The sequence below is a fragment of the Poromitra crassiceps genome, assembly GCF_964638095.1.
Source record: "Poromitra crassiceps genome assembly, chromosome: 28".
NCBI classification, from domain to species: Eukaryota; Metazoa; Chordata; class Actinopteri; order Beryciformes; family Melamphaidae; genus Poromitra; species Poromitra crassiceps.
Window position 1 is genome coordinate 15,239,271 of NC_139651.1, and position 23,274 is coordinate 15,262,544.

General features: G+C 44.4%; 1 protein-coding gene across 1 annotated transcript in view; it reads right to left on the minus strand.

The window, feature by feature from the left end:
* Nucleotides 1–347: 347 nt before the first annotated feature.
* The window catches only part of vstm2b (V-set and transmembrane domain containing 2B), a gene marked incomplete at its 3' end in the record, with an annotated part of 27,848 nt that continues 4,921 nt past the window's right edge, over nt 348–23,274 (minus strand). Inside the window, exon 4 of the mRNA XM_083662252.1 lies at nt 348–436. Within this exon, the coding sequence (XP_083518378.1) occupies nt 348–436 (89 nt within the window). The remainder of the gene's footprint in view (nt 437–23,274) is intronic.

Here is a 23,274-nt window from a genome sequence, read left to right on the forward strand (position 1 = left end):
TTCATGTGGCCACAAGGGGGTAGCTGTGTGTGGATCAATAGTGTCGCTCCTATATTCACAAACAGCGGATTCCTCCTCTCGACAGTTAGTTCGCTCCGCTCCTCTCCTTTCAGTCCGTTCAGTCCGAGGAGCGCCTTTTTATTCAGTCTCTCTTCTCGTTCTCCATTGTCCTCTGACTTCCTTTTCGTCACTGCGGTGACGTGTGTCGCATCAACGGTATTACATCTATTTAATATGATCCTATTTCCCTTGGTCGGTGCTGACTTGACTGTTGCTTGTTTTTTTTTGTTTGGTACTGTACGTAAAGTGAGAGCGTTGCAGGTCGTCGTCGTTTGGTTGAAGTCTCTTCAGTGGGCCAACAGGAAGGGGAGGAGCTTATGCAGGAAGAGGAGGGTGATGAAAAGGAGGGGGTCCATGGTGCTCATCACGCCACAACCTGGACGGACGAGAGAGAGAGAGAGAGAGAGAGAGAGAGGGAGAGAGGGAGAGAGAGAGAGAGAGAGAGAGAGAGAGAGAGAGGGGAAAGATAGGGCAGTTAGAACATGTCACATCACATTGATTTTGTTAGTTACATTAACCAGTATCTGCTTTTCCATTTAATAATGTATAATTTTAACTCTCCTCCTATTTTGTGCCGTAAAGCAAATAAGCAATATGCTTTGTGCTGTAAATTCATCTGATTTCCCTCCACAACCAACCTGGTTACACACAAACACAATGCATCTGCCAGGGTTCAGAGTGGACTCAAGTGCAGAACACGAGGCAGCAGACAGGCTTCAGAATCTCAGTAGGCAAACATGTACAAGACATAAAGCAGGTCTTGGCTAGGCTAAAGTAACAAAGGCTAACGTCTAGAGTACACAGACTAGCGTTAAAATAAAGCTGCGTGCAGACTACGAGATTTTAGCAATCCTACAAGTTCATTGCCACACGGATGATTGATTGATGAATCTAATATACTTGGGTATGACTTAAGCCCCTTTCAGGACTGTGTTGTCACGAGCTACGCTGGACGCTCCTACACAGTCGCTTATACCATCAAACCAGCATCTAGTGTCTCCTGATATGATCTGTCTTTTCCCACCGACACTACATGTACAAACAACGTTCATATTTGTGATGATGACTATTGCAATGTTTTAAGCTCAGCGATGTTGTCACAGGAGCTTGAATCAAGACTGATCATCTGAAGGTGAGATGTATTTTGAAGCAGCAGGAACGTGACATGTTAAAAACCACATCAATAGAGAGGTCCAGGAACGAGTCCGGAAATCATCGATGCTAACAGCCCTGGTTCTTCACAGTTTTCGCCTATGGGAGTTTTGAATGGGTTTTTGGCGCGATGCTTCTAATAATCTCTCTGGGCAACGCTGGCTTAATCAAACGCGAACCAGTGTTTAGTAACATCATCTTCACACACGAAGACCACTTTTATGAGTTTTGAAGCTTTTATGTGCCGTTAAAAGGGTGGCTAGCTAGCAAACGGCTAAATGAGACTACAATGTCGACGCGGATATTATACGTCATCACGAGTGAACGCGGAAATTCTTTCTATCGCAATCAAGGCGTGGACGCCTATGCGACACTGTGTGTAGTTCTGGATTAGCTTAGCACAAGCTTTTTACCTCTAGGGCTCGCAGTTACGCTTCAAAACTCATGAAAGTGGTCCTCATGTGTGAAGATTATCCCGCTGAACCTTGGTTCGCGTTTGATTAAACTTGCGTTGCCCACAGACATTATTTGAAGCATCGCGCCAAAAACCCATTCAAAAATCCCATAGACAGAAACAGTGAAGAACCAGGAAGTTCGGGACTTCCGCATTCAGCCTACAAAAATACGTCATCCCTGGAGCTCTCTATATACTGTAAATAGAGTGATGTGACTGTTGTGATGCAGTCTGTGTTTGTGTAGACTAGACACCGACTACAGAGGCGGAGTGGAGGTGGCCAGCGGCTTTCACAATAAAATGGCAATTTCCCCATCGTCATGGTGCCATCGGTGGCAAGCGTATCACCATCCTCCCACCAAGCAACAGTTCTTCTGTAGTCCTGATGGCTGTTCTGCATGCTCATATTGGTACCCAGAGCAGAGTGTCTGATCTGGGATCTGAAAGAGGCACTGGACACAAACATCTTCAATGTTCTGCCAGGCCAAAGTCGAGCAGGCACAGATGCAGTCGTGCCCTCTTCCTGTTTGCTGCAGATGAGGCTTTTCTGCTCCACACACACACACTTGATGAAGCCATACCCCCTTCAGACATCTCCACCATGAGCAGCGAGGCTGCAATTACTGTCAAGAGCAAAGACGTGTTTGTGGAGAAGGGTGCCGAAGAGTCACAAGCCATGAATACGTGTACGTCTTGTATGCGTATACAAAGATGTGTACGTTGTGTTTTGCATTTTTATAAGTTCACATGTACATTTTGTCTTGTATGTTTATAATCCTGTGATTAAAAATTATTTGGGTAAAAAAGAGAATGCTTTTGGCGTACTTGTTAACAGATGGTGAGTCCTCCTTACCGCTATTCCCCTACACCAGGGATACTCAACTTGCTTTGCCCGGGGGCCACTTTCGTGAAATGATAGAAGGCCAGGGGCCAGTTCATAAACAAACGCTATACATTTTTCTGTAGCGGATTGTAGGTTTTTGGGGTGTCAGCCGGAGTTTAGTCTGACAATGTTGTGCACACCGGATAGTTGGTTAGGTGAAGTTAGTTAGGTTAAGTACATACATAAGTGCCTGGGTAGCGAGCAGACGGCGGTATTCGACAATTTATCTGGAGCTCAGTCAAACTTTATTTCACGTTAGTTTTTATTGTGAATTAGATTCTAATTCACAATGAAAACTAACATGAAATTATTAGAAAATGGTCGGGGGGGGGCCACTCTGCACCCTGTCGCGGGCCGCATCTGGCCCCTGGGCCGCAAGTTGAGTATCACTGCCCTACACCCAGATTCAGTGTCCTGGATAACTGCTCTGTCCGTGCACAACCACCTGCAAGTACACACAGACACCTAGCCTACACCCCCCCTGCTCTGGTAGAGTGTCTCTTTCCGTGCGACAGTCCAGACGTTTAGCATAAGTCAGTCCAGACGTTTAGCATAAGTCCAGCTTTAGGGTTCTGATCCCACTCTCAAAATGTGCATAATATCATAGCAGAGTGGAGCGTCGCCTTGCCAGAGGTCTGCGCTCTCCGAGTGCACGTCTAATTTATTTAGATGCAAAAGCTGTGACCAACACTGAGAAATGAATAACCAAGATGAACTGTCTTTGTTTTGTTGATCTGTCTCTGTATTTCTTTTTTAATTATGTTGTGTTTCTCTATACATTTATTTATTTATGTATTCATTTTCTGTTTGTTTGCTTTTGCTATGCAGCTTGGGTACAGCAAGGATTTTTCTTGTCTGTTAAGGGTCGGCACAATAAGCTTAGGCCTCAGCTTACACCTTTTTTCCTGGAGAGACAATATTTATAATGATCTATTCAATCTAGACCACTTGCATAACTGTATTGTTGTTATTGCATAACTGTATAGTTGTTATTGCATGGTTGTTGTTTTCTTCTGTGCTCTTCATAAGATGCAATATTGTAAGTCACTTCGGACAAAAGCGTCTGCTAAATAACATAATGTAATGTAATGCAATGTTATTGTGCACATTTGACTGGGGGGAAATAAACAAACTAAACTAACAAACTAATGAACTAACTGACTAACTGACAGACAGTATTACAGTATTATCTTTAACTACACGAGAAGAGTCCTCAGCAGCAGCAGCTGCATTTCCGCCAAATTATTTTTGCACAAAGATTTTTGTGAAGTTCAGGTTGTGTCTCTTGGCAGGACTCTGCTGTGATGTACCAGGATGTGAAACCCGGCTCCATTTGGAAAGCGAGCGTCTGACACACAGATGCCAGCCTGTGACACCAGCATGTGGTGCTGGTGCTGAGGCTGAGGCTGCTGGTAGAGATGCTGCCAATCTACACTGATGCTTTGGTTTGTTTACACTCATTAGACCTACAGTATGATTCACTGATGCTTTATTGATGTTAAAATGCTACACAGCCTCTTTACATTCTGAATTTGACCAGCTGTCATCATGATAAAGACGTCATAATATCATCATCCACATAAAGATATTTTATTGTATTTAACCTTTCTTTATACAGGGGGAGTCTCACTGAGAGCAATGCTCTCTTTTTCGGGAGTGCCCTGTTCACATTCACACACACACATTCACACCTGGAAGCTGACCAGTACAACCACAGTCTGATCTGCTGGCCACTGAGCAGCTCCACTGGAGCGGTTGCTCAAGGGCACCTCAGTGGTGGTAATGAGGGAGGGGCAAGCGCTGCCTTTTCACTTTCCCCACCCAGATTTATCCTGCCGGTCGCGGGGATTGAACCGACGAGCTTCCGGTCACAAGCTCACTTCTCTACTAACCTTAAGGCCACCAGTGAGTCTGAGCCATGAAAACATCATGGCTTACTTGGCAAGACCATTCCATTGGACTGGTCTCTGCTAGTTATGCTCCTTTACAAATGGACCCGACTGCAGAACACATTGAAATTGGGGGTTCTTGCCCTCCTCACAGGGTGGCCACTCTTTTGTAATGACAGATTTCCAGGACTTCTCAAGAACAAATGATGAAAGTTTCCAGCAGTAAAGGATCGGATCGGGTCCTTCTGGCACTTCCTGCTCGTTGGGGATGTGTGGGGAGCTATTAAGCCCAAGAACCACATCACATCAAAACAGACGCCAGCAGAATCAGCACCAACTCAGTTGAGGCAGCCTTCCCTCCCAGCTACCATCACAGAAAGTATGATAAATACTCAAAAGGATTAATTTTAAGTTCCATGTTTTCTCATCCATAATTCCACTATACTTTTCCCTGGTGTTTTAGGTTTTTGCCGTGGTATCGTTTAAGTCTCGGTATCGAGAGATATTTAGGCGGGTATTGGTATCGAAGTCATAATCGAACACTATTTTCAAGCATCCCTACTGTAGCATCTCAAAAAACAGCTTTCTGTTTTATGGATGGAACTTTTCGATGAAAACTCAAAAGCGTCACTATTGAGCATCATCAAGGTCTTATCTAAACAATGCAGGTTACCGAGGTGACCAGCCACATTTTTGAGCAAGCAAAGCCTACGAGAGAGAGCACAACAGCCAATGACAGCTCAGCGATCAGCAAATCACTGCATGCTTGTAGCCTACATGGAGATACTGTCTGTAGATAGGAAGGAAGTGTCTCAAGCTTGGCCCAGAACTCCAGCTGTATAATAAGAATGATATAATAATTTCAGATGACGGAGCACACAAGGCTCAAACTCAGAGATTCCAGTAGGCTAAATCCAAGCACTTTTATGGATCTCTATAAATCTGAGCACTTTCAAGGTCTTGTTGATTTTATTATATACACACACACGCACGCGCACGCGCACACACACACACACACACACACACACACACACACACACACGCACGCACACACGCATGCATAACAAAGTGCTTACACTTCCCTATCAACAGAAGTGCTTGAGTCAGTGGATGGTGAACTTGGTATTAGAAGCACAAATTTACAAATTAATACAATTTATAAGCCTCTTGGTTGGCAGGCACGGCCAGACGCAGTCTGCTCTGCTGTCGCTCCCTAAACCCACATGAACAGAGTTTATAGTGGCCAGAGCCATAGAGAGGGGGGGGGGGGGGCACCACAAAATGGCTCCTGGTGGCTTCTATAAAAAAATTGCCTCATCATTTAGAACTTGAAAATAATAATAATAATTGTATTACTTTGCAGTTGCAGTTAAGAGACAGCCCCGCCCCCACTCCCCCTCCTGCCACTGGAGGAACAGCTGATAGAAGAATCAATTTTACACGGCTTCAAGAGAAGTACTTCCACCTTTCCAGACTCCACAGGGAGGGAATGTATGAACATGTTGGTCACACCTCTTCCAGATAAAACTGCAGACCTATATAGCTAGAACTGAGGCAGGCAGAAATGATAACCAATATGTAAAACATTTGATTCACTTATCAGTTTTAACAGGTCTATGCTGTTAACTATAGAAAACGTGACAAAGCTGCATCTGTGATTGTCACTTTTCTAACACAAGCCTGTAAAGGATATCGGACACAATTGTAACATTAGTTGTCTTTATTGATCTACTGCAGGCACGTCCAAAGTCCGGCCGGGGGCCACATGCGGCCCCGGGACCAATTTTAAACAATTTTGTCTCAAAAGGTACGATATTATGTGGCCCTCCACACAGTGTTGGTTAATCAAGCAAGTTCACTGCGTTTTTTCGGTTCACCTAACGATGACAACACTATCATACAGTTTGTAGACAAGCACCAAGTAGGAACTACGCAGGCGGGACTAAAGTTTCCAGAAGGCAAACTAAATCCTTAGAGTACAATTGTATTGTATGTATATATATATATATATATATATATATATATATATATATATATATATATATATATATATATATATATATATATATATATATATATATATATATATAACCCATATGATGCGAGAAGCAGTTGGCCCACAGGTATTTTCAAATGATCTGATCTGGCCCCCATTCAAAAAAGTGTGGACACCCCTGATCTACATGAAAATAGACCTACTGTAATTAACCCATTGATACCTGATGCAGCATTTGCGTGTGTATCCCTCATTTGTGTGTGTATCCCTTTAAGACCGCGAGCCGCGTCTTAAAGGGATACACACACAAATGCTGCATCAGGTATCAATGGGTTAAGCATACATGTTTCATTTGATTATGTATTTTACTCTTGCATTATGTTGTCCATGTCTGCTTGTTGCTCTGAACAGAGGAGATGCTTCCTCCATACTCAATGGACCATCAATGCCTCTTGATATGAATCATTTCTATTGTATTGTGGACAATGCAAGCTGATGAAAAGCCATAATAACTTACTCTACTTTACTAGACCCTCTGGTTCACAGTGCAATTTGGATTATAGATGTATTCTTATGAACAAGATCACAAACTTACCTTCCAAAATAGTCAGTGTGCAGAAGAAGCTTACTGGCAATAATAATAATAATTGTCCCCAATACAATAGAAATCATTCATATCAAGAGGCATTGATGAACCATTGAGTGTGGAGGAAGCATCTCCTCTGTTCAGAGCAACAAGCAGACATGAAGCCACCTGCTCTGTTCAGAGCAACAAGCAGTCTGTATATTGACAGTGAAAATGTCAACTGCTTTTTTCCATGGATGCTGATACTGGACAGGGTCCTATTCATCCAGCAGACACATATCAATCAGCAGCTTAGCCTGCATGGTGATATTTTTTATTTATTTAACACACCAAGTCCATTATGAATAGGGTTGCATCGCCCACCGCAATGCTTCACTGCGGACATCGTCATATGCAGGACTAGACGCTAGGGGTGTCAAAGTTTATCGTATAATCGATGCATCGCGATGCGGATGTGTGAATCGAATCGAATCGAAGACAGATGAATCGTTGAATCGTTTGTTTAAATTTCTGTTGACATTCAGATTTTAAAGCACTTTCTAAGTAAAAAAAAGGGCTAATTGAGAACAAATGAGACAATGAAGCGTGGGAAGCTGCAGAACGCCTCTTGATGATGTGAGACTGGGGGGAATGGGAGGGAAAAAATAAATAAAGTCATAATTAGAAGTGATGTAGTTTGATAAGTGCAGCTATGATGTACAGTGGTGTCATAGTGTGCAGCAGAGGGGTGTCTCTCCCTTCTAGCTGACTGGCATCTTGTGACCCGCTCTTGAACAGAACAGTACCGTGTCGACGATGCTGCTGTGGTGGAACAGTCCAAAAAATCCATTTGTCAAAAATGTCCCCAAGTGGATCGCTGGTCTGAAATGCTTCTTGACATGTACTTTCCCCCGCTATCCCCGACTGACACGAGACACTGAGACAGCCACGCCACAAATCTGACAAGACTGAACTGAAGCAATGTGAAATATGGAAAGGCACGACACACTGACACACCGGAGCCTCCCAGCAAGGCCAGCTGCTCTGTAATGGTGAACAGACGGACGGAGAAACGGAGACAGCAGGGACAGAGGCGGCTTCCTTCTCCCCTGTCTTCACTCATTTCTCCTGCACATCACAGCTATCTGCTGCCCCTGATGGAGACAGCAGGGACAGAGGCGGCTTCCTTCTCCTCTGTCTTCACTCATCTCTCCTGCACATCACAGCTATCTGCTGCCCCTGATGGAGACAGCAGGGACAGAGGCGGCTTCCTTCTCCTCTGTCTTCACTCATTTCTTCTGCACATCACAGCTATCTGCTGCCCCTGATGGAGACAGCAGGGACAGAGGCGGCTTCCTTCTCCCCTGTCTTCACTCATTTCTCCTGCACACACACAGCTATCTGCTGCCCCTGATGGAGACAGCAGGGACAGAGGCGGCTTCCTTCTCCTCTGTCTTCACTCATTTCTCCTGCACACACACAGCTATCTGCTGCCCCTGATGGAGACAGCAGGGACAGAGGCGGCTTCCTTCTCCTCTGTCTTCACTCATTTCTCCTGCACACACACAGCTATCTGCTGCCCCTGATGGAGACAGCAGGGACAGAGGCGGCTTCCTTCTCCCCTGTCTTCATTCATTTCTCCTGCACACACACAGCTATCTGCTGCCCCTGATGGAGACAGCAGGGACAGAGGCGGCTTCCTTCTCCTCTGTCTTCACTCATTTCTCCTGCACACACACAGCTATCTGCTGCCCCTGATGGAGACAGCAGGGACAGAGGCGGCTTCCTTCTCCCCTGTCTTCATTCATTTCTCCTGCACATCACAGCTATCTGCTGCCCCTGATGGAGACAGCAGGGACAGAGGCGGCTTCCTTCTCCCCTGTCTTCATTCATTTCTCCTGCACACACACAGCTATCTGCTGCCCCTGATGGAGACAGCAGGGACAGAGGCGGCTTCCTTCTCCTCTGTCTTCACTCATTTCTCCTGCACATCACACAGCTATCTGCTGCCCCTGATGGAGACAGCAGGGACAGAGGCGTCTTCCTTCTCCTCTGTCTTCACTCATTTCTCCTGCACACACACAGCTATCTGCTGCCCCTGATGGAGACAGCAGGGACAGAGGCGGCTTCCTTCTCCTCTGTCTTCATCCATTTCTCCTGCACATCACAGCTATCTGCTGCCCCTGATGGAGACAGCAGGGACAGAGGCGTCTTCCTTCTCCTCTGTCTTCACTCATTTCTCCTGCACACACACAGCTATCTGCTGCCCCTGATGGAGACAGCAGGGACAGAGGCGGCTTCCTTCTCCTCTGTCTTCATCCATTTCTCCTGCACATCACAGGAGGGACAGAGGCGGCTTCCTTCTCCCCTGTCTTCACTCATTTCTCCTGCACATCACAGCAGGGACAGAGGCGGCTTCCTTCTCCCCTGTCTTCACTCATTTCTCCTGCACATCACAGCTATCTGCTGCCCCTGATGGAGACAGCAGGGACAGAGGCGGCTTCCTTCTCCCCTGTCTTCACTCATTTCTCCTGCACACATCACAGCTATCTGCTGCCCCTGATGGAGACAGCAGGGACAGAGGCGGCTTCCTTCTCCCCTGTCTTCACTCATTTCTCCTGCACATCACAGCTATCTGCTGCCCCTGATGGAGACAGCAGGGACAGAGGCGGCTTCCTTCTCCTCTGTCTTCACTCATTTCTCCTGCACACACACAGCTATCTGCTGCCCCTGATGGAGACAGCAGGGACAGAGGCGGCTTCCTTCTCCTCTGTCTTCACTCATTTCTCCTGCACATCACAGCTATCTGCTGCCCCTGATGGAGACAGCAGGGACAGAGGCGGCTTCCTTCTCCTCTGTCTTCACTCATTTCTCCTGCACACACACAGCTATCTGCTGCCCCTGATGGAGACAGCAGGGACAGAGGCGCATTCCTTCTCCTCTGTCTTCACTCATTTCTCCTGCACACACACAGCTATCTGCTGCCCCTGATGGAGACAGCAGGGACAGAGGCGGCTTCCTTCTCCCCTGTCTTCATTCATTTCTCCTGCACATCACAGCTATCTGCTGCCCCTGGTGGAGACAGCAGGGACAGAGGCGCATTCCTTCTCCCCTGTCTTCACTCATTTCTCCTGCACATCACAGCTATCTGCTGCCCCTGATGGATGCTCCACGGATGGATGGAGGAGTCAAGAAGAGGCCGTAACAGACCTCTGACATTCCTCTCCTAGTGGCAGGTTTTATATTGTTCTTTCCTCCCTCCTCCACTGACTTGTCTTTCTTTCTTCTCATCCTGACAAGGTCACCAGGCAGAATAGGAAGCATTAAAAGCAACTGTATCCAACAACAACGCAACAAACTATTTACTCTTTGGTGGAATATCAAACAAAGTATAGCTGACTTTCACAAAGAGAGAGATCAAGCAAAACCCACTTAAAGGAACACTCCGCCCATTTCAACCAGCTTTGTATCATTAGAACATCAGTAGTATATCAGAAAACTGTAAACGGTTTTGAAGTCTGTCATTTAATTTGACAGTTATTGAGTGTTAAAGTGTGGACCAGTGACATCACTGGTCCACACTAACTCAAATTAATAACTCATTAACTCAAATCAACTCTCAATAACTGTCAAACTAGATGAATGATGAATAGTTTGACAGTTATTGAGAGTTGATTTGAGTTAATGAGTTATTAATTTGAGTCAAAACCCCAAAGCACATCAAAGCTGCTGTTCTCACAAACAATCACAGTGAGTGACTGATGGCACAAAGCATCCAGCACCACCCTAACAGTACCACCCTCAAGTTTGATAGTACTCAGATAGCCTGTTCGGGGCAGAAGGGAACTGGTATGAATAGCCGTGACCGTGATCCTCCCACGTGCTAATCGTCCTGCGGGTGAAGCTCCCCGCTGTCAGGTAAAAAGAAGTGGCTGGCAACTGCGCATGTGTGTCGGAGGGAGCATGGTGCTGGTCTACGGCTCTCCCCAGATCGGCAGAGGGTGGAGCGGCGATCGGGGCAGCAGGGGGAAATTGGCCAAGTACAATTGTGGAGAAAAATGGGGGAAAGTTTGACGGTACTCTCAAATTTGAAGTTCTAATGGTTCTTGTTTGGTCCAGTAAAGCGGGGCAGGAGAAGTGTCAACGTATGGTGTATATCACTGGTTCCCAAACTGGGGTGCGCGTACCCCTAGGGGTACGTGGAGGTAGTACAGGGGGTACTGTCCAGAATGCGTGTATCCTTTTTACAACCCAATTCAATATGGAGGGTGGAGGATCTAAGAGTCTGTCTGTTGATAACTTCCTTTAGTTGGGAACCGTTCTTCTTCTCAAATGGGCCATAGAAGGAGTGGAGGTCATCGGGGGGGAGAGATGTCAGACTACTGGCAGCAGCACAGACAGGCTTGTTGCAGGCAGCTTCTGAGTTAGCATCGGCCATGTTCTTTCTTCCCTGCCATGCAGAACGGAAATTCCCCTGTTTAAATGATCGTTCCACCTTCTTTGATATTCCAGTCTGGCTGTTTTGACGGCACGCTTGACCTCCCTGTTCACATCCTTTTGTCTCCTGCTCAGACGCCCAAACTAAAGAGCACCATTTTCTCTTTGTTTCGAATATTCTCAAGTTCTTTACTAAGCCACGGTTTGTGATTTGAGAAGATAGTGATTGTTTTGATGGGGATTGTGTTGTCCACACAATAGGATGGAGGAGGAAAGAGTGTCTGTGCAGCACACAGTGAAGTGGCAGTTAGACACATACATGCATGCCTATTCACACACACACACACACACACACACACACACACACACACACACACACACAACACACACACACACACGGGCGCCCGCGCGTGTGCGGTGCATCACATGGCTCACAACATTTCTCTCTCTTTCAAACAGTGTTGGGCAAGTTACTTTCAAAATGTAATATACTACATATTACTAGTTACTTTCATTGTAAAGTAATAAGTTACTTTACAATATTACTGTCTGTGTAGAGTAACGTGTTACTTATGACACTACTTTTGCATTACTTTTACCAAAACAACAGCAGCAGCAGAATGACATCGCCGCCCCAGAACCATCCCGAAAAATTATTTCAACCGCCTTGAAATCAGTGTAAACAATCCAAAATTCTAAATGTTATTCTTTTCCTTTGTTATTGTCATCTATAGTGGTTATTTGCATAAAAACACACAGTTTGATTAGGAAATAATTGTATCTTTTTTAAATATGTGCTTTGATTTGATCAAATGTAACTCAATTTGTAACTTGAGTTACTTGACAAAGTAACTGGTATAATATTACTGAAATCCTATAAGTAATAAGTTATATTACTGAGTTACTGCTAAAAGTAATATATTACATGTAATATGTTACTTTTCTTATGAGTTACCCCCAACACTGCTTTCAAATGTAAATATCCCAGTGGAATACGCCCAACCGGTATGGACTCTGTGCTGCAGGCTGGCCAGCAGGAACAGACCCATAAATGTGGTAACATTGGTCGAACATAGCTCCCACAACAGATACAAACACATGAGCCTAATGTGTTTTCATGTACAAAGAACTGTCGTGATCGGATTTGTGAAACACGCATTTTAAAAATAAATCATGATTTTGCCTCTGCCTGGAGCTGGAGGGTTGCTCCTGTGACAGATCCTAAACTCGCCTCAACAGGCTCCGCCCCCCGGGCTGATTGGCTCAGTGGAGGCTGTGCATCCATTGTGCAGCACGACCAAGTTTGGCCATTAATCTACGCATTTGACAATTAATCTGCCCTAATCACCTCATTAAAAAAATCCAGCTCCATTAGGTCACCAGCAGGGGTGCTCTTTACACTTCCTGCAAGATTCGGCGCAATCACACGTAAAATGGCATAGCTGTGGCTGAACACAATTCTGCTCACTCACTCACTCACTCACTCACTCACTCACTCACTGACTCACTCACTCACTCACCACCACTTTGTATTCTTATTAGAGGATAGCATTCACAGAAGAAGAAAGGCAACTCATGTAGCCCCTCTCTCAGCCCCTCTTGAATAAGATAATTACTATATTCTGAGAAAATCAACGCTATACTAAGCTTGTCATTTTGCTCGATGTGAACCAGATTTTCCATTGACTTTTCCGACAGTACATTCTGACATTCTGATACATTTGATGTTAATTCTTCCCAATATGCTTTTATTCAACTGTGATAGATAGGTTGTCAACAGCTGTGCATAAGCTAAAATACGTGTGTGCTAAATTTGAGAATGCCAAACAAAAACGACATGATCTTTCAAAGAAGAGTGGACCTTAACCAACGTGTCACATTAGCTGTAGCAATTGTGAGACAGCTCCAGTTGTTGTTGTTGCTGTGAGTGGTTTACTGCAGTGTGTTTGTGGAGCCTGAGTGACATCGATCAAGCCTCAAACTGGAATTCATTCAACTATTCTCTACTTGGCTGCCGAGAGGCACAGTAGTGTCTCGCAGCCCTCCTCATGTTGTCACCTGGTGATACAAGCCTGGCCTTGATGGTACTTTTCTGATAAGCTTCGTTTCAGACTGTGTTTTAACCTGAGCTACATCTTGTTTTGCTCTTGCTCTCATGCATAGAGCATGGTGCAGGTAAAAAAAAAAATCTGAATTGACATTTTGGGCTCATGATTACAGTGAAAACACTCCAAAAAGACAAAGACCCCCCCCCCCCCCCACACACACACACAGGCCCCCAGGGTATAAATATGGAGGAAAAGGTGGCATTTTATAAATGGGCGTGTGACATAACAACAGGAGTGACATCACGGGGCTGACACAGGGATGCAAAGTCATGGAGAGTGAAAAAAGGTGACAGATACCAGGGCAGACATACAACCACTCAGAAATCCTCATATTTTGGGTTGAAAAATGTGACTGTCACCTAAAGGTGACTATTTTGCATCCCTGTGACATCACAAAAGGTAGTTCCATGAAATGGAGCAGCGCCCCCTGCTGGTTACAAAAACTAGTCTAAACGCAGCTATGTGTGATTGAAAAAAAGTTTTTTTCCCCCAAATCCCATTGCTATATACCCCTTCCACATATTAATGCAATGTGGTCTCCAACCGACACCATGCCCTTTAAAGTCGAGCTGAACCCAAAAATGACTTCTTTTCTTTTAGTTCAAATACCTGGGTATTCTTCAGTGCACCTATTTAATAATGTATGCAAAAAAAAAATCACAAAAATCTAATTTCTTTCGTTTTTCACACTTTTTCACACCAAAAGTTCATTTTTCAAGATTTCATTGATAACAGTAATGTACAGTTTGCTGACGTCACCTAGTACTATCAAATTTCTACCCCATTTCAACCAATCATATCACGACATGCAGCTGTCAATCAAATCTTCATTTCAGGATAATTTTCTCTCCCAAATGAAGTAGAAAATGGTGCCTAGTGCCTGTCATCTGGCAGAATTCCTATCCCATAAACTAACTACTAACTTGGTCAATTGTTAGAAACATGAAGAAAAAACTATAATCTCTAAGAATGCAAAGAAATGTAACTGGCTCGTTAAAACGCGCATTCCAGGGATATCGTATTTACAGAAATAGCGTAAAAGGCGCGCGCTTGAGAGCGTGGTAGTCAGGGGTCGCCCGTCGGAGATTCCAGGCGGGCGGGCAGCACCCATGCATCGGATTGTCCGCTTGCTCCGCACGAAGCAGCTGGCTGCCTGGTACTCCGCGGATCCCACTTGATTTGGGGGTGGAACCGGCCATGATTGACCAATGCCAAAGCCAGTCGACAGAATTGTCAAATCAAATCATCGACATATGACCCGCCTCTCAACTTGTCATCTCAGACAAATTATGTTTTCAGTCTGAAACGGACTGCGACGCACATGACGAACAGGTTCAGTTCGACTTTAAAGCTCACATCTTAATCCTATTGATAACATGCAAGATTCAAAGCCATGCTAATGCTAACAGGACGTAGCATCGATGCTACACACAGCATGCTTCACTGGTTGAGCCACCTCACCTCACTATATGTGGTGCCGTATTTTAAGTACAGGCAATGACAACAAGTAGGCTACGGTCATAAAGGAGCCGGTGCCGTAGGAAATCACTAACTGCACTAGACGCAGATGAGGCATTTTGAGGGAAAGTGGGTGCAACAAAACACCATCAATTACACCAGCTCGAAAATAATAATGCATTGCATGATTCTATATAACAGTGTAAAATGATTATATATAACAGTGTAAAATCATGCATTGCATGATTACATTTAACAGTGTAAAATCATGCATTGCATGATTACATATAACTGTAAAATCATGCATTGCATGATTAAAACAGTGTAAAATCATGCATTGCATGATTACATATAACTGTAAAATCATGCATTGCACAATTAAAACAGTGTAAAATAATGCATTACATGATTCTATATAACAGTGTAAAATGATTATATTCAACAGTGTAAAATCATGCATTGCATGATTCTAGAATAACAATGAAAAATCATGCATTGCATACGGTATATAACAGTGTAAAGAGGGTCTGACAGCGTGGATCTTTCCTTGAAATTCAACTTGACCAACTAAGCGGGCTCCCTGCAGTGCTACATGCCAGAGAAGGTAGTAGTGTAGCAGCACGTCCGTTAGAAATGTCACAACTGATCTCAGTATAGCTTCAGAATCAATTGACCGCTGCTGGAAACCTCGTCCATATCTGACGTCTGACAGCCAAAGTGGGGAAAGAAGAAGGAAGAGTGAAGAAGAGGCAGACGAGAGACAGCGATGGAGAGGCAGCAGGCAGACCGGCTTTATCTGTTACTGAGGCGAGGCCACCAAAATACAGATGAGAGATGAAAATAATATCAATTTGAGACACCTGACAGCTTATCTGAACCCCTCCCCTCCCCCTCCCCTCCCCTCCCCCTGACTCCCGCTGTCCTCCCCTCCCCTCCCCTCCCCTCCCCCTGACTCCCGCTGTCCTCCCCTCCCCTCCCCTCCCCTCCCCCATATTAATTGTTTCTGCCACTCAGTCAGATGACATTGCTGAAAAGTGACAGATGCCTGCCTTTCTGAGCCCCCCCCCCCCCCCCCCCCCCCCAACAACACACACCCTCTGCCATTGGCTGTTATTACTGTGGATAAGGCTGCAGAGCAGAGAGAGAGAGAGAGAGAGAGAGAGAGAGGGAGAGAGAGAGAGAGAGAGAGAGAGAGAGAGAGGGAGAGAGAGAGAGAGAGAGAGAGACAGAGAGAGAGAGAGCAGAGAGAGAGAGAGAGAGAGAGAGAGAGGGAGAGAGAGGCAATCTTTCAATTCTGCCACGGCTGCTTTTTAACCTTCATCTGTTGTCAGCTGGCGTAGAGGAGATCAACTTAAAGGAAACCGGGTGGAGAAATGGTCCAAGATGGATTCCTCCCGGGTTCCTCTGTCAATGTAAAAGTGTCAGCGAGCCACTTAACTGTATTTGATTTAGTGGGAAAGAGACAGCGATGGCCCGCCTGGGCTGACAGCTCCACTGAAGGAGTGAAATGTGAAAATATCAGCACACAGTCACACAGTCAGTCACACCCCGCCCATATTAAGCAGGTGTCCTTTTGGAGTGGAACCAGCACCGGACACATGCTACTCAATGAAAATGCCAATCCATTTACTCTCATAGGCGAGGAACTGCGAGGTATCTGGACTCTAGCAACACTCGTTTAACACCAAATCCCTGAATTTGGTTCATTCAAGAGTTAACGGACGACAATTTTCCCAGACAGGGCAGAGTTATTAGACTTGACTTTGAAGCTATAGCAGGGCTATTCAACTGGCGGCCCGCAGGCCGATTTCTAAAAAAAAGAAAGAAAAGAAATTGAAATTCTTTTTTGAAAAAAAAAAACAAGAAAGAATGTTTACAGTTGTTTTCCTTTCCTGATGCACTATAAATGTTTACAATGCTGTGGTGTAGCTACTGTAAGAGAGGTCAGAATTGACCAAATTCTATTTCAAATGGCTGACGTGTGTTGTAGAATACTTAGATTTGTTTCAAATGTGTTTACTTTTGGGGCTTTAACACAGCTTCTGTTGCAGATAAATTACTTTTGCTACAATGTAGTGAAATACAAGTTTTGAAAATTGTGGTGGCGCGTTGTGTCAAGTGTACATACAATGGGATTAATAGCTCGGGGAACGGTCCGGCCCCCCGGCCCCTTAGGTTTCTGACAATGTGGCCCCCTGAACAATTGAGTTGAATAGCCCTGAGCTATAGGTTTGCAGATGCTGTGCTACTGTGTCAGTCACAATAAGAGGATGTTGTAGTCAATAGGGCATTTACACGACATACATGGACTATCATATCCCATATCCCCCACAAAGAACATCAAAACACAACAAAACAAAACAAGAAAACTGCATAAAATACACAATAATCCAAGAACAAACAAGACTATTGGACAAACAACCAAACAAAAACAATGCATTCAAAGTAAATACATAGATCTTGCCCTGTTGGCAGCTAGGAAATGCATAGCTTTAAATTGGAAAGCATCCAATCCCCCAGCTGTAGTTCACTGGTGGAATGAACTCTCAAGCTACCATACGTTGGATAACATTTACTACAAGAGCAAAGGCAGATTCTTAGACATCCCCAAAATATTGCAACCACATACAGACTTTGACTTTAAGAAATGTTTACCCCAGTGTCATTAGGCTTATCAGGATAGGAGCTGAATGCATTGTTTTTGTTTGGTTGTTTGTCCAATAGTCTTGTTTGTTCTTGGATTATTGTGTATCTTATGCAGTTTTCTTGTTTTGTTTTGTTGTGTTTTGATGTTCTTTGTGGGGGATATGGGATATGATAGTCCATGTATGTCGTGTAAATACCTCATGTTCTTTCTTAAAGATTAAAAAGATATTTTTTTATTTTTTTTATTAAAAACAACTAGTCGACTAGTCGACTACCTTTAGGGACGACTAGTCGACTAGTAAAATTCACTAGTCGTGAATGCCCTAGTAGTCAATAAAAAAAGCAGGCTAAACTATGACCTCCAGTCAGTGATCATCATAAGACAAACAGCCGCCACTATAATAAAAAACATTCTTTCATAGCAATAAACAAGTCAAACAACAAATCAACTCATTGCTGCATCGTTGTCACAGTCAGTCATTTCTGACGTGTCGAAAAGTCCACAGACTGGAGAGAGAGCTGAACAAAGAGGGAGTAGGCTAATTTTCACAGCAACCTTTTGAGGTGGTAAAGCAGGAAATAACACAGGTGTAATCATTAGCATTAATGAGGGCACCTGGCACTGCAACACCTGGCACTGAAATGGAAGCATAATTAATGGTATTAGCGTACAGCTGCTTTACTTCCTGCTTTTATCACCTGAAAAGGGTTGCTGTGAAATGGGTCCACAGAGGGAGCTACAGTAGAGCTACACAGATATGAAGGCATGGGGACAAAACATGAACGTGGAGAAAGAGCGAGAGAGAAATGCCTAGAGAGACGAGTAAAGAAAATGAAATTGTTTTGTTTGCCAGAAATAATTGAAGTCGTTACTAAACGATTGATGATGCATAAACAAAAGGAGAGCTTGATTGCAGCAGCATTTCCGAGAAAAGCAGGGTTAAGAGCACCAAGCAGGTTCATCTGGATTATCATCACACAACGGAACTGTTCTCTGATCAGCCTCTGTGCATCAGTGCCATGTTAAATACACCCCCTATACTGACACGTAACTGTTCTCTGATCAGTCTCCGTGCATCAGTGCCATGTCAAAGACACCCCATACTGACAAGTAACTGTTCTCTGATCAGCCTCTGTGCATCAGTGCCATGTCAAATACACCCCATACTGACATGTAACTGTTCTCTGATCAGCCTCTGTGTATCAGTGCCATGTCAAATACACCCCATACTGACACGTAACTGTTCTCTGATCAGCCTCTGTGCATCAGTGCCATGTCAAAGACACCCCATACTGACACGTAACTGTTCTCTGATCAGCCTCTGTGCATCAGTCAAGTCAAGTCAAGTTTATTTGTATAGCACATTTCATACACAGAGGCAGTTCAAAGTGCTTCACATAAAATGGATGACATAAGAAAATAAAAAAAGAGGATAAAATAGACATTTCATAACAGCTTTGTCTTTATACTGTAGTTTGGACACCAAGCATACCCTCTACTGGTACCTTGCGTTCTGTTGCCCGTACATGCCACAGCATTGGGTTTGCATAAAATCAGATAGAGGCAATTCAAAGTGCTTCTCATAAGATGGTCAACACAAGAAAATAAGAGAATAAAAGAAGAGGATAAAATAGACATTTAAAAGCATCACAACAGAGTAGTTGCAAAAAAAAACAGCCAAAAATCTGTCAGCAGTTAAAAGCGACGGTAAACATAAAAGTCTTTAGTCTATTTTTAAAAGTAAGTAAAGTTGGGGCAAATCTGAGGTCTTCATGCAGTTTGTTCCAGCTAGCAGAAGCATAGTGGGTGAATGCGGCTTTCAGTGCCATGTCAAATACACCCCATACTGACACGTGGTCACTTCTTCTATCTAAATACACTGTCTGCTTTGAGGATATTCTGATCAAAACGTGGCAGCAGTGACTGTCTGTTCTGTTTGTTCTCTCTGATCAAAATGGTGAAGGCTCCTGCAGGTATGGGTTGGATGACAGACGTTAGAGATGACATTACACTGTACATATGGAGATAGCTTAGCCTCTTCAAAATAAAGATTAGAATCAGAAGTTCAAACAGAATACTTTGATGCTGCATGGATGGCAATTATACATTTGATACTATGTCCATTCCTGATCGGCAAAGTCAACATGGTCTATGTATAATGTAACACAAGTACCATGCTGATTGTGTGTGTGTGTGTGTGTGTGTGTGTGTGTGTGTGTGTGTGTGTGTGTGTGTGTGTGTGTGTGTGTGTGTGTGAGAGTGTGAGTGATTACTCGAGCTAAAATTGAAATTCCAATTTTAGCATATGCAATAGCTAAACCACGGAAGCTTTTAAATGCTTCATTAAACGCGTCAGATCAGGAGACAAGGATCAGCGGCTGGTCAGGTAGCGAGACCACAGCGGAAAGCAAGGAAATTAAAAATGTTGGAGCTGGATCCTTCTCGGGTTTGTCTGGACTGCCTCACTGGCCTCAGCCGCTATCGTCAAATAATTGCAGTTCTTTTGGTTACTAACGGTTTATTGGATTCTTGTGAGCGTTTTCCAGCTCTGTGTGTGTGTGTGGAAAAAGACCTCCTCTGATCCTCTTACGCTGTTAGATAACATCAATTTGTCATGTTCACTGCATTCCAGCAGATATTTAGTGATGTAGTGTGTAATTTACCTTGTTTGGTGCACCCCTCTTCCCTCAACCTGCCTCATCTACTAATACGCTGCTTCTCTTAGTCATTTCCTACATGAATTCTCAGGAAGGTTTTCATCCCTCACTCTAAAATGCAACACATCTTTTGCGGCTGGGAGAAATTGGTATCCCCGCCTCTTCTCCTACGATGGATTTCTGCCTGTATGATTGGTGCAAAAATGGCGGCTCCAGAAAGAAAACCCTCACGTCGGAGACTGAGACCAAAAGCTGTGGTTTACAGTTGATGTTTTCAGATTGCTGAAAAATGTTCTGCTATCAATAGAGCCTTTTCACGGGGGCCATTTTGTGTCAAAAAGGCAGAATAAACACAGGTGCAAGCAAAACACTAATGAGGGTTTCCAAATTCCAACACAGGTGCAAGCAAAACACTAATGAGGGTTTCCAAATTCCAACACAGGTGCAAGCAAAACACTAATGAGGGTTTCCAAATTCCAACACAGGTGCAAGCAAAACACTAATGAGGGTTTCCAAATTCCAACACAGGTGCAAGCAAAACACTAATGAGGGTTTCTAAATTCCAATCATGGAAGTTGGAAACCCTCATTAGTGTGTTGCTTGCACCTGTGTTTACCCTGCCTTTTCGACACAAAATGGCCCCCGTGATGTTATCTGCAAGAATAAGAAAAACACACCACACCAACCAGCAAAAGAGATCACCTAGAGTTCTTGTTTTGTTTTGTTTGTTTTTTACTCTGTTGAACTGGTTTAAAGTGGATGTCTTCCACTCTCCTCTCTGCATCTCTGATCTTTTAGCTGACATATGACCTCTTCAGTCTGTAAGACAGCAACTCACTATTATAATGAATAGAAGATTGCAGCAGAGAGCCACAATGTGAACACAGTGGGGGTCATAGAAATGATCATAGCATAGCAATCACAACAGCTCTGTCCTCCTCCGGCTAGGTGTTTGGTTGCTGTGAAGCCTATGCCTACATAGTTAATAGGTATGCGTGTTAGTGCATGCAGGTGTGCTGGCGTGGGTGTAGCGTAGCGCTCACTTACTGTGTTGCAAAACCTGTGTTAGATTCTGAGTTGAACATAAATGTGTCTGTTATCATGCTTATGTATTTTTCCTGCAAACTGGATGAAAAACACCCCACAAACAGTGAAAGCAGCCAGTCCACAGAATAACATGACAATAATACACAGAGCTTTTGGAGGTGTGTATCGTAGAGGCACATGTGGGCATAAGCTGGTGATGCTCCAGCAATAGGCCCTTCTCACGGGGGCCATTTTGTGTCAAAAAGGCAGGGTAAACACAGGTGCAAGCAACACACTAATGAGGGTTTCCAACATCCATGATGAGAATTTGGAAACCCTCATTACTGTTGGATGCACGTTGGATGCACGCCACACGCTAGAGCTGCCACGATTAATCGATTAGTCGATCGACAGAAAATTAATCAACAACTATTTTGATAATCGATTGATCGTTTTCAGTACAATTTTAAGAGAAAAGGTCTAAATCCTCTCATTCCAGCTTCTTAAATGTGAATATTTTCCGGTTTCTTTACTCCTGTATGACAGTAAACTGATATTATCTTTGAGTCATGGACAAAACAAGACATTTGAGGGCGTCATCTTGGACTTTGGGAAACACTGATCGTCATTTTGCTACCATTTTCGGACATTTTATAGACCAAACAACTCATCGATTCATCGAGAAAATGATCGACAGATTAATCGATTATGAAAATAATCGTTAGTGGCAGCCCCCTACCACATGCCACTACAAATAAGTTAATAACGGAGGACCCTTGTATAAACGTTCTCATTAGTTTCAGTTTCACAACAAATTGCCTCCTTGGAGGACATTAAAGTTTTCTACTACTACTACTACTACTTCAATAAAGCAATATTTTTCTTCAAAGCAAAATACTTATTTTTTTCAGTGGCTGTTAGCGTATACTGCGGTATTTTGCTAGGCACCGTAACGCACTGTGAGATGTCACATGGTTAGTCCTGGTGTTGTACAGAGCGTCTTTCATGCAGTGCAACAGACTGACTGCTGCAACAGGGCTGACAGGGCTCCTCCAGACTTCGATGAGATTCAATTATTCAGGAGGACTGTGTATGCTTGACGGAACAGCGGCGAGGCGAGGCGAGGCGGGGAGGAGGAGGAGGAGAGCTATGGGGAGGTGGATTACACATCCCCCCCCCCCCACCACCCGCCCCGCCCGCACCCCGCTCCCATCCCCTCTGCCTGCCATCTGCCAACCCACTGGCAGAGGTGGCAGCACATAGGTGTTACACATCCATACACAAGTCAACAGAAATGCTCCCTGACTGACTGAGAGAGATTTGAAAAGTGTGACAGAAGGATATGAATAGATGATGAAGAGTGTGCTGCGCGCCGCTGGCGGATCACACGCGTTTTCCGCGGATATACACCCGCGAGGAGGACGCACATATGTTACGTACTCACACGGGCGGCACACAAATATTAATGCTCTCTCACACACACGCTTTCACTCGGAGGCATCGGGGTGCACTGGAGACGAATGACTGAGCAGCGAGCAGAGAATACGCTTTATGCTCAGAAGAGTGGCCACTGGGGCACATATACATCAAATATATGGGGATGGGTGGAGGCCTTTTTTTCTCTTCGTGCTGAACCAAACAGACACACACGCACGTGCGCACGCACACACGCACACACACACACACACACACACACACACACACACACACACACACACACACACACTGTAAAAAATATCTCTGTCCATATTTCCCCTACTTGAATAATATCCTCATGGCCAGTGAACTAGGAATAATAACAGCATATCTGCACATAGCATTATGTTATTATTTCAAGTTGAAGAAATAGAGCCATATTTAAGATGCTGTAGGAAGTACCCAGGCCCCCCGGATCCCCCCGGTCACGATCATTTGTGCTGGAGAAAATGGAGTGGAGGAAGCT